At 39.8% G+C, this 13,283-nt stretch overlaps 1 protein-coding gene across 1 annotated transcript in view; it reads right to left on the reverse strand.

The window, feature by feature from the left end:
- Positions 1–12,330: 12,330 nt before the first annotated feature.
- The window catches only part of SETBP1 (SET binding protein 1), a 370,382-nt gene continuing 369,429 nt past the window's right edge, over positions 12,331–13,283 (reverse strand). Inside the window, exon 7 of the mRNA XM_011978101.1 lies at positions 12,331–13,282. Coding sequence (XP_011833491.1) covers positions 13,118–13,282 — 165 coding nt within the window. The 3' untranslated portion in view covers positions 12,331–13,117. The remainder of the gene's footprint in view (position 13,283) is intronic.

The following is a 13,283-nucleotide window of genomic DNA, read 5'->3' on the forward strand; positions in this document are numbered from 1 at the left end:
GTGATTATTTCTAAACACACACATTTCCCCAGTCACCATGGACAGAAACTTATAGCTTCCTAAGCCAAAGACTTTGGCTTTGGCAGAATGAGAACTTTTCCTTAGCTGTGTGGCATCCCTACTCTACCCCAGCCTGGATCTAGATGTGTGTTCGCCTGAATGTGTGTGGGAAGGTGAGCGAAATTGTGGTGGTGATAAAGGGTACAACGGAAAGTATGGGCATAAATTGCTGAACTGAGGAATAAGTATATTTTACAAGTTTGAGTCAAGGTGACAATAAACTATTAGGCCTGAAAATACAGGCTCTATTATGATTGTCACAGATATTTCAGGGAAATAAATAACGAATCTGTCTTGGGGTACATTGATGACATTCACAAGGCATTGGCAGTCCCCTTGCATTCTTACTAAAGAAACCTCTAAGGTTCTCCTTGGTGACCACATGCCCGTATCACTTCTTTTGGTGCCATTTGCTTTCTGCTGCACTTCTTCACTTTCCTTCACCCTCTCCAAGGTAAAGAGCTCCTTTCTGATCTAACTCATTATCATTTTCCTTCCCTAACCTCTCAGGACATGGGCATGCTGGACAAAGTGGGATTTGGGGAATACTGAGAATTGTGGTAAGTAGGGAAAGAATCAGATGGAGAGTCCAGGCCTCAGACTCCAGGCTGGGAGCCACTGATAATTGATAAGCCATGTGAGTAGTGCAGGTTCACTTTATCTCCTTGTGTTTCAATTTTTTCCATTGTAAACTGAGGGACTTCAGCTATAAGCTTTCTAATGTTCCTTCCAAAATCACAGTCTGTTATTAGTTGAAAGGTGCTTTGGCATCAAGAAAAGGAAGTGCATGACCAAATGTGATGTTACCAAGATACTTTGCATTGTAGAAAAGTATTTGACTACGAATGTACTGAGTCCTAATCCCAGCTATGCCCTTTATAGGTGTGTATTTCAAAAACAATTCACTTTATTGTGATAACCCTGTTCTCTCTCACACACTAAAATGTGAGTAACATCAATATTTCAGGGGGTACTTTTTGACTTAAAATGTAAATGGAAAGACAAATTACAGACTGAAAAAAATTTGCAAGTCACATGTACAACAAAAGCTTTATATTTAGCTTATATAAAAAATTATCATTACAGACTGAAAAAAACATTTGCAAGTCATATATACAACAAAAGCTTTATATTTAGCATATATAAAATATTATCAAAAGCAGTATTTCAAAATCAAACAATCCTATTAGAAAATGAGTGAAATATATGCCAAAACATTTTACTGTAGAGGTTGTACAAATGGTAAAAAACAAAACAAATAAACAAAAAAACTGCATGAGAACTTGCTCAGCATCATTGACCATTATAGAAATGCAAATTTAAACTATGTGAGTTATTACTCCTACTATGGTCCAAATGGTTGTGTTTCCCCTGCAAATTTATATGTTAAAATCATAACCCCCAAGATGATGGCATTAGGAGGTGGGGCCTTTTGGAAGAGATTAGGTCATAAGGGTGGAGCCCTTGTGAATAGAATGAGTGTGCTTATAAAGGAGGCCCATTTCTCCCTTCCACCACATGAGGATGCAGCACGAAGGCGCCATCTATGAACCGGAAAGTGGGGCCCTCACCAGACAATGAATCAGCTAGTGTCTTGAACTTGGACTTACCAGGCCCAAGAACTGTGAGAAGTGAATGTGTTATTTATAAATCATCCAGTTTGTGCTATTTTGTAATAGTCACCTGAATGGACTAAGGCAGCTACATATCTATCAGAATGATTAAAATAAAAATAGTATTAACATCAAATACTGATGAGGATGCAGAGAAGCTGAATCATTCATACATTGCTGGTGGGAATGTAACATGGTATAACTACTCTGGAGAATAGTTTGGCAGTTCCCTCCAAAACTAAAAATGAACTTAACATATAGCCCAGAAATTGCAGTTTGGGGAAATTTCCCATAAGTCCTTGTGTATGAATATTCATAGGAGCTTTATTTAAAATAGCTCCAAAATCAATACTACCCAAATGTCCTTGAATGAATGAAGAGTCAGACAAACCCTGGTACATCCATGGTATGGAATACTACTCAGTAATAAAAAGAAACCAACTATGGGTACCCACAACAACTTGGGTGAACCTCAATAAATTATGCTAAGTAAGAGAAGGATAGATATGTGTCAACTGTTCTGATACTGCCATACTGGAATTAAACACTTAAGTAAATAAATGGCAGATGGTAAGATTTGAGTTTTTCATTATCAGGTGGGAGATTATAGCTAAGGAAAGGGAGGAGGTTAGAATGATCCATGGGGTAATAGATTAGAGTTAGAAGTAGCAGTTTAGACTCATGCTTATAACATAGATGGAAATGAATACATATAGAAATATTCATAGATTTGTGGTGAATATACATTAGTTAGTATACACACATGTATTTCCCTGCTGTATCAACTGAGAGGGCCTAGAAGCAACAATACCCCAGTAGCAACAAGCATACCTGGCTCTCAGGACTTGGTTTCTAACACCCTTCTCCCATAAAAGGAACCAGAGCTCTTAGAGAAATGACTAATTCTAGGACTGTCCCAGCATACATACAAAATGATGCTCCTTTGGTATGAGAAAGTAAAACAAAGCAAATAAAACTAAAAACCCCACCACAGTGATGGGAGTATGTCAAAGGCACACAGGAATCCACAGAAAGAGCTGTCAATGGCCATAGTTCTACTAAGTTGAGCAACAAAATAAAGTGGTGTTGGAATATAACCTAAAATATGAAACAGGTGTTCATGAGTCTATATACCAATATAAATAAATCATCAACTAAATGAATAAATAAAGGATAAAAGACAAGCCTCCTAAAGGACAAATACTGTATGATTCTACTTATCTGAGGTATCCAGAGTAGTCAAACTCATGGAGACAGAAGGAGAAAATTGTGGTTTCTAGGGGCTGGGGAGATGGAGAAATGGGAAGTTGTTTCATGGGTATAGAGTTTCAGTTTTGCAAGATGAAAAAGTTCTGGAGATTGGTTACACAATCTCCAGTGAATATAATTAACACTGCTGAACTATACACTTAAAATGGCTAAGATGATAAATTTTGTGTTATGTGTATTTTTAATAACAATATTTCTCAAAATGTTTTCAAAACGGCATAATTTGAAAAACTGGTGAAATGCAGTCTGCAGTGAGGCTAATAGTATTGTATTGCAGTTAATTTCTTAGTTTTGATCATTGTACTATGGTTATATAAGATGTTAACATCAGAGGAAGCTGGGTGAGGCATTAAATAGAATTCTGTACTGTTTTTGCATCTTCTCTGTAAGTCTAAAATTATTTCAAAATCAAAAGTGTTAAAAACCCAAATCTCCTGTGCATAAGAATTCCAAATAATTTATGTATAAATGCAGACCTTGAGGAGGTGGTGCATAACTCTACATTTCTTAAGTGTGGGCTCCATAAAGTGACTTCCTTCCAAAGAATACAGTTTGGAAATGGAGAGGGCCGGGTGCAGTGGCACATACCTGTAATCTCAGTGATTTGGGAGGCCGAAGTGGGAGGATTTCTTGAGGCCAGAAATTCAAGACCAGCCTGGGCAACATAGCCAGCTCCTGTTTCTACAAAAACTAAAAAAATTGAGCCAGGTGTGTTGGTACATACCTGTAATCCCAGCTACTTGGGAGACTGAGGCAGAAGCATCACTTGAGCACAGGAGTTTGAGGCCGCAATGAGCTATGATTGTACCACTGCCCTCTACCCTGGGCAACAGAGTAACACCCCAACTCTTAAAAAAAAGAAAAAAGAGAAAAGAAGAGTAATTTTACAGTGGATAAACTGAGCAGATACTACCTCAGCCAGGGATCAAGGTGAGCATCAACAATGATGCATCATGTTGATAGTAGGTACCCCTGATAGGAAGTGAGGACAATCACATTTTACTTTTGTGGTCTTCCTCCCCAAAGCATATGATCCCATTCTAATTGTGAGACAATCATCAGGCAAACCCAGTGGAGGGATATTTAACAAAATATCTGACCAGTGTTCCTCAAAACTGTCAAGGACATCACAAATAAGGAAAGTCTGAAAAACTGATAGAGCGGAGAGAAGCCTAAGGAGGCATGAAGATTAAATGTAATATGGTATCCTGGGTGGAAATCTGGAACAAAAAGGGACATTAGCTAAAAACTAAGGGCATCTGAATATAGTGTGGATGTTATTAATAATGATGTATTGATGTTGTTTCATTAATTGTAACAAATGTACCATACTATTGTACAAAGTTTAATACTAAGGGAAAGTAGGTGCAGGGTTCATGGGAACTCTCTGTACTATCTTCATAACTTTTTCTAAATCTAAATCTTTTCTAAAAATAGACTTTATTTTTAAAAGGATACATGTTGCATGATTCCATTATGCAATATGCAAGATCTTGGAATAACAAAATTGTAGAGATAGAGCAGGCATTCGTGGTTGCTAGGGGTTAAGGATAGTGAGGGGAACTCAAAGGAGAATTGCTGCAGGGAAAGCTCTGTGGCTACGGTGTAATTGAATATCTTGACTGTGGTGGTTGTTTCACAAGGCTATACATGTGACAAAATTGCACAGATCTCTACACATACAACCACACTCACAAATATACACACATAAATGAAATCATGTATATCTGGTGAAATCTGAATAAGCTCTATGGATTGTGCCAATGTCAATGTTTTGATTTTTACATTGTTCTGTGGTTGTGTGGGACGTCGGCATGGGATGGGGAGAGTTGGGAGACACTTGCATAGGACTCAGTATATTCTTTAGCAACCTCCTGTGACTCTGTAGTTACGTAAAAATAAAAATTTTAAAAGTCTTTGAAAAATTGAAGACTTTGTGAGATGTCAGATGCCAGCAACTTAGTAAACTTTACTTATTAAGATGTGCCATTGAACCTAGCTGATTCATTTGTGCAAGGTTGTTTTCTGGTATCATTTTCTTCCCACTTCTGGCAGACAGCTGAGGCAATTGTGAAGTTTGGAAATGGATTCCGGAGTCTTCTAGAGTACGGAGTATTGCTGACTATAATGGTGGTGGTTGGATCTCCTGGATTTATGAGTGGCTATGGAGGTCTTGAGGCGAGGGCAGCATGGATGGTTTGAGTGGGAAGAGGAGGCAGATACCATTCTGCTAGGAGTTTATTCTGCTTTACAAAGACACATGGTAAATCTTGAATTTTTTAAGAGTTCTGTTCTCACAAAAGAAATTTTGTGAAAATGAGAAAAAGATGCCCACTCAGGGTGGACACCACACCAAGAGAGCAGATCTTGGAAAGAGAAGTACAGGCTGGATTTCAGCCCTGAATTTTTCAGCCAAGTCCCCTCGTGCAGGCAGCAACTGGTGCAACCTTATATGATAGCCCTGGTATACGATTATATTCTGTCTTATGTAGAATTATTAAGGGCAGTTACCAAATGAGTGGTGCAAGAGATAAAGAGGTGTTTCTGGACTGTGGTCATAAGATTTCCTGGAGAAGGTGAAGTTGGAATTAAACCTTAAAAATAGGTAGAATTTGGATAGGTAGAGAATGTGTAGAGGATATTCATGATCTAGGAATGTTTGCTTGAATACAGTTCAACGAGGCCTTGTCATTCTTGCTCATTCTTCCACCTTTGGTACCTGGCAATGTGCAAGCAGGGAAGGAAAGAAGGGAGGATGGAATGAAGGGAGGGAAGAAGGAAGGAAAGATTTAACTGTATGTCCTCATTCTATTTTTTTGATTAACTTCTTCCATGCTACCACATTGTATTAGGATAGGATAGACTGCTAAGATAACAATCCCAGAGTGTTGCTGGCTTTACACAATGGTGGGAATAAAGTTGGAAATCAAAGGTAGGTTCTGTTGGGAAGGTACAAAGATGACAGGATCAGAGATTTTTTGACTTGAAGAACATTGGAGACACCGTTGAGAGTTTAACCTCCCATCTTATAAAGTAGGCAGATGAGACTCAAATAACTTTTGCTCTTGGATACAGAGTTCTTTAGTAACCAAGCAGGTACATATTCCATGTCACTTGACCCTTATTCCAGTACTCGGTGCCCTAAAAAGTAGAGAATTAAGCTTTAAAATATCAAGCTTTATAATGAGAGGATGTATAGTTTCCAACTCTTTTGAGGTTTTAACACTTATCATTTGTTACTTCCTAATCTTCCCATATGTGAATGTAACACTTTGGAACTAGTTTTTTCTTTAATTAATCCAAAATGAAAGCCCTTTTGACACTTTAGAAAAGTGTATTACCACAGCTTTATAACGATTTAAAACTGGGCATTGGCATGTCCATAAAAGTGAAAGTGTTACTAATAAGGAATGGAAATGAACACACCACTGTTTTCCACTTACCCACTCCCTTTCATTGCCATTCATTATTTCATCTGACCTGTAAAGGGCCTTTTTACGACCGTGGGCAAATCCTTCAGCCCTGTGCATCCCATCGTCCTCACTCCCTATTGCATATGTGACAGGTTAAATTTTTCCATGTAGCAACTGATTTCCAACATCCTCACTATTCTGGTAATCGCCTCTCCCCAGTACAGGCAGCGAGGCTGGTTTGTGCTTATCCCCTCAGGGCATGTTTCTGACAGCAGAATGCAGGGAAAACATGAAAAATACTTTATTTCTGGCTTCAAATGTCTAGAAACTTGGGAAATTGAAAGGAATTGGGCACAGAGAAACAATGTAGAAGAAAGTTGGAGCCAGGCTTTCCAGGATCCCTTCTTCCTTCCCCTTCAGATTAGAAAAATGATTCCCTGGCTCTGCAAGTAAGATTCTGCTATATGCTGGTGGCATGGGGCCTTAAAAATTACTAAAAATAGAGCTGGAGAAAAATTAAAAAGTGTATATTCCTCCCACCCATCAATTTGTAGACTGAGATTTGGGCCAGCCGCATGTGTGGACACATCCAACTTTCCTGAGAATCTTTGTCAGCACATTTCTCCACTATGGACTGATTAAAAACTTTAGAGTTGAGCCAATCCATTCCTAGGCAACAGCTTTGTCCCTGCATGAGAAGCTGGTAGGAAGGGATTAGGGCCACTCTTGGAAGTCATTGCTGATTTCAGAAATATCAATGGAACTAATGAGTCCAAGTTAGAATGAGGATTATAGAATGCTTTAAATTGTCCCAGTTCAGTGCAAGACAGTGAGAGGAGGAGAGGAAAAAGAAGGCAAGTCCTATTCTACTAGAGGTTGCTGACCAAATTCTCTGAGTCTCAGGAGACGAGCTGAGGTAGCAGTGCTTCACTCCTCCTGCAACGGCTCCCTAATACTCTACTCCTGAAGACTTCCACTGACTGCTATAATTCTACCGCAGGTGTCGCAAATACCGAAAGTCACAGTGGATGTTACGCTGGGTCAATTGATGGCTAGGAATGGGGAGTGAGCAGGAAATGTTATGACTATAACATTTCCTGACTATCTTGTTGGCTTTTGAAAGACGCACGTCCAAAGGTAAGACAAAGAAAGAAGGCAAAAAAATATATAAATGCCTGTATGTTCACATACAATTGAAGTATAATGTGCAAAGTCCTTAAGACAGGCTTTTAAACCCTACTTGTAAATACAGACTAAAAACTGGAACAGAACGGGTAGAAAAAACAGGCAGGGAAGCAGTGAAGACTCCGCCTTTCTTTTGAGACCCCATCACTCTTTCACAGCTGGCCATATTCTGCTTTAAACTGCTAGCTTTGTTTTTCAAATGCAGGCCTAGTAAGTCCCTTTAGGGCAAGGATGCTCAGCATAGGCACTGGGTAGGTAATCAGTAACTGTCTGTCATTTATTAAGTAGTCCGTCCTGTCACTCCAGTAAAACCTTAAGTGCAGCCAGGGATCCTTCCTTCAGATGTTTGACATCATGGGATATTTAGTAAGAAAGCTTAATCCCTATCTGTAATGCTCTTCTAAAAATTTAGGACAGGGTGGGTCTTCAACATCCTACAGTCCCCTTTGATCACTTTCAGCAGAGGCCTGACTGGTTCTATGAATCAGCCCTGGCTTAGTGGCCAGTTAGTGCAATACTGTATGAACAGTAACCCAGTAAATCAGACTCAACTCTTACCCAGAATGTACTTCCCAGTATCATACAAAAGAGATACGTTTGTTAAAATGTTCTCAATGATTCTGTATCCAGTTGGTGTGAGCAAAGACCCCCAAATGCTATTAAACTCCTTAGTGATGTGAACCAGATGGAAAATAAAACAAAAGAATTCACAACTCATGTTAGACTGAATTGAATGTCTTTAATTTCACACAATGAATAACATATGAATAGGATTAACTTTTTTTTTTTTTTTTAATAGTTAAGTGCTCTATACTGTGCTAACCTGATCTGGTAGCGAAAAAGACTGAGCTTTCTTTTAGAAAAAAATGTTTAAAACCCAACATCTAAGACCATGGAGGAGCATGACAGTAAGCATGCTAGATGTATCTACGCCTCAAATAACAGCAAGTCCATGTTCATTTTAAATGTACAAAAATGCTTTATGAATAAAAACTGTTACAAAAAGAACATTTCAAACAATGTACAATTTTCTTGCCTCTATATTCAATAAAATACAAATACATTTTTTGTTCTAAAATATGTTTACATACAATCAAAGTAGAACATGCAAATTACACTTTAAAAAAGGCTTTTAAAAACCACTTATGAATACAAACTAAAAATTAGCCAGCACGACTTGTAAGACAATCTTGTGCCCCATTTTTTTCTTTTGAAATATATATGTACATATTTAACACATCATGTGCATTTATTATTATTTAAGAAATAGATTTTTTTTTTTTTTTTAAAAAAAAGGAAGAAAAAGAAAGACACCAATCTAGGGTGGAACTGCCCTTCCACGTTGACCAGTTGGCAGCTCCTTTCAATTTCCCCCCTTTAGTGTTTATTAGACCTGGGCAAGTGGGCAATAGATATCCAGGAAGTTTCTTCCTTGGTTGATATGTGCTTCTAAGACTGTTCCCCAAATGACTGAGTCCAACAGGGAAGGAAGACTCATCAGTGGGGTGAACTCTCCAAGAAACAAGAGGCAGAGAGGACCTTGTATTGTGGAAAGAAACTTTAAGAAACACCAAGAAAATGCTACGGTATATTACAGTTCGAGTTTCTAGGCACTGTGATGACATTATCTGTAAGCTCTGGCATTTGGACCACTGTGATACTATAGGGTAGAGTTGAGAATAACGTCTATATTTATCTACTTTTACATAACGAGAAGGACTGAAAATCCTGCAACGTAACACTTAAATGGCTTTTGAGGCATTTCAGCTTCTGCCATCCCTCTCTCTCCATGCTGCAGTTGGTATTTAAAGGCTTTGGAAATATGTGTATAGACTTTAGACAGTTCCCAGGTAAATCTTTCTAGTGATAGGAAAAAAATATTCTCCAAAAGCTCATTATCTGAATATTGTTGGGTAATAAGCTACAAGAGGGATTTTCTACTTAAGTCTTAAAACCAAATCCTTTATGATCTGCATGTAGTACATCACCTTATACTATAATTCTGTCACCACTTGCTTATCATATTTATAGACCCAGCAATGTGCAGAACACAAATTCTGACTGCCATTGAACATGGCCTCCTACTCCGGACAGCAGCCAAATTAACATGCTAATCTTCTGCCAGCCCTTAGTCACCTTCTCTGGGTTGTTAGTGGCTGCTGATTCCTGGTCCTGCCAAGTCACAAACCAGCCCCTGACATGCTTTCCTTTCCTTTGACCTTTCTTCCTTGGGTTTTCGCCAGAGCTGGGCTATTTGAAGAAGTTAAACTTCTGTTCCTCTCATTTGAGATGAGGGGTGGAAGAGTAAGTAGCTCTTCCAGACACTTAGCCAAGTGGATTAAAGATCCATCATCACCTTCAAGGAGGCTTTTGTATCTAGATTTCATCCTTTTCTCATCACCAACCAGACTCCTTACAAGTGGGTCCGCATTTGCTTACTGAAGTCAGGTCATCCAGAAAACAAAAACTAAAACCAAAACCAAAAAAAAAACAAAAAAAAAGAGAAATAAAAATCAAGGGGTTTCTCTTATAATGAAATATTTTGTGAAGCTGTATATGGAGTACCATGTATCCCAAATGACCTCTTCTCAAAAAAAAAAAAAAAAAGGCAGCCCCACCCAGAAGACAGTGTTGGGGGGCCCAGAGACCTCCACGATCAGGGTCAGGAGAGTTGGGTTTTCTTCCCAGCTCTGCAACCAACTGTCTGTAAGCTGCATTGGCCCACGGCTGAGCTGAGTTTGGACAGGTGGGGAGAGGCTAAAGGAATTGGGGGTAGTTAGAGAATAAGGAAATGGTTGTACTGATGAGTTAGGTAAATGAAAAGCGGAAGAATAACATAATGTGATACTGAGAGAGGAACTGGGTGGTGGAGAGAGGAAGCTGTGTAGGTGACCGAACTTGCTTCCGCCTCCAAGCGGCTGTTTAGCATGCCTCAGCTTTGGTCCTCTGCAGTATTCCAGTCTATTCCTAGGGTCATACAAGTAGGGGATTCGAATTTAACTCACATGACCACTATAGACCAGAATTCACGTGTAAGTTGCAACTCTGCTGTTAAATCTCCTGAAATATCTTTCAGGGCTTTGGAAATTCTAATGTACCCCAAAGCTTTTTTGGAATTTCTCACCTACTAGAGGTTAATGTCAATTAAACTTCGGGTCCTTATTAAAGAAGTTTGCAGAGTGCCAGCTCATCTTCCTCTGCAAGAAGATTGAGTCTGCTTATAGACGTGGCTGGAGGGACAGTACAACACAGGAAGGAGGAAGGGCAAATGAAAGAAAGAAGGAAATGATTTCAAAACCCAGGAAGAGAAACCTCTTTATGGCTGAATTGGAATGAAAATGGTTGCTGTTTCTTAGCAATGGTGGGGTGAGAGGGGCTAATTTAAACCTTCCTCTCAGGTGACTTTGGAACCACTCAGACAGGGCTTGGGAATGACGAATTAAAAATGGCTGCTTTGATTTTGCTGTTTAACTTGTGTGAAATGCCAAAGGTCAACCAAGGTCACAAACTGAGTATCTAGAATATAAGCTTTAAAGTAGAGGGGAATGCCGTCCTTTAAACTTACATATTGCTAGTATTAAATGCGACTGACCTAGCGGGCAGCAAATGATGTGAAGTCCATGGTGACAGAGCACAACAGTATGACTATGTGGGTAATTTCAACCAACTCTTGGTGCCATAACGGAGCAGTAATGTTTGCAAGCACATTAACTTGGAATTTAAAAATTTACTCACATAGATACCCCATCACTTATTCTCTTATGTTGCCAACAAAAATCCCTCTCTCTCTCTCTAAGGAAATAATATTGTGTTCTGAAATGATAATACAATTTCCAGCTGGTCCCAACTTCCCGTAAAGAAACTTAATTTGGAGGTAAACCAGATATTCTAATTCCCATTAGAAAATTTAATTCTCTCTCTCAGTGTCTCTTTCTATAATCTACCATGCCAGGTGTTTGATGTCTTGGGGAAGGTAAGGGGGAGTGAGGGAGGAAATTGAAAATACTTATTTGAAATTTCCACAATCTGACTTTTAGAAAACATCTACGGAAATGGAATTCTTTGTATTCATTCTGAGCCTGCTTAACATATTTTATTCGGGCTGTGGAAATGGATAATAGAGATGGAATATCTGTCCACGCTAAACCAATGGTTAGAGTACAACTTGGATGAGAAATGTACAGCTGAAATTGACCATTTAAAAGACGATTTGTCACACACAGTTTGCATCCATGCAGACTGATAGATTTATAATTACATTATGTACAATAATGTTTTAGTTTATTAAGGCAACCACAATTTGGATACTTTGTCCAAGGTGGCTTGATATAATTGAAGTGGTGATACCCTTTGAGCGTTTTATTTATTTATTTTTCCAGATAAGAACACTTACTCCCATTTGCTTTTAAGAAATAATTATCCAGGGATAATGGACTTCTTCTATTGTCTTTTTGTTTCCTTTTTTTTTTTGAACAACCTATGACAATTATTCGTATGAAAAAGATCAGGTACCAAGGCATTGCTAGACACTTGTCTTTCTGGTGGGTCTGGGGTTTCAGTTTTTGGTGGCTTGTCAGTTATTCTATTTGCTGTGGGGTATTAAAACCATTTTATTCTGCCTCTGCTCTGCTGACATGTTTTAAGTATAAAAATAGCCTGGTTGACATCTGGGTCAACATATCCTTGGCTGCTCTGCGTCACTTATTAAAAAGGTTTTATCAATACTGAGTATGTTTCACAATGATTGGGATTCAAAGCCAGGTTCTTGGAACAGCATGCCAAGGTTGAACTTTACAGCACAGGTTAAGAATTGTATTATTTAAATGTGTACCAAGATTTAAAAAAAAAAAAAGCAGCAAGTACGTTAATGAAAAGATATATGGAAGTACAACGGGCAAAGGAAAAGTAGGAATAGACAACGCTAAAAATCAGTGTATGTGCGACAGAAGAGGCACACAGAACATGAATGCGGGTCTAAGGTCGCCTATCACTAGAACTCCACCTTCTGATCACACAATTCCATCTGAGAAACTGTACGGTTAAGGGAAAGATTCAGGTCACCTGAAGATGACGTTGGTACCCCAAAGCTTAGCAGAGCTTGAAAATCAAAAGAAATAAAAACCAATTAAATGGAACGGGTTACAGCAATGCCAGTTGAGCAATTTGCAGCTTTTCTCCCCTTGGAATGTTTCCTAATTGAGGGTGTTTCCCTTTCGATTTTCCTGGCCAGCAAATGAAATCGGAGTCGAGGGCGCACCTTGGCAGCGGGAGGTCAGGAGAGCGCCACCAGCCTGCTCCTCCTGGGGGCCTTCCGCTTGCCTGCGGACGATCCAGCCGTACTGAAGCGCCGCGTGGTGGGAGCTGCGGTGAAGCTGACAAGCTTCTTCTGAAGATATCTCCCTGCTTTGCTTTCCCTAGAGCTCCTGATGGCTCAGCCCGTCGTCTGGCCGGATTCTGCCTGCCCGGCTTCTGGAGAGAAGGGCGTGGGTGTCCCTGCAGCCGGGGATTCCGCCCCAGCCCACTGCGCTTCCCACGTGTCAGTTCCCTAGGCCCCAGGTGCAGACGCCCAGACCCGCCCTAGGGAAGGACCTCGCTCTCACTCCCTCGGGACTTCCTCTGCCTTTTGGCTTTCACCTCCTCTTCCTGGGGAAGGGGCTGCTGCGGGGGCGGCTGCTGCGGGGGCTGAGCGGGGGCCTGCGGTTTGTGTTTCCTCTTTCCGCCTCGGGGGGTCTTGGGTAGAGGG

This window comes from Mandrillus leucophaeus, unplaced genomic scaffold (assembly GCF_000951045.1).
Source record: "Mandrillus leucophaeus isolate KB7577 unplaced genomic scaffold, Mleu.le_1.0 Scaffold189, whole genome shotgun sequence".
Lineage (NCBI taxonomy): Eukaryota > Metazoa > Chordata > Mammalia > Primates > Cercopithecidae > Mandrillus > Mandrillus leucophaeus.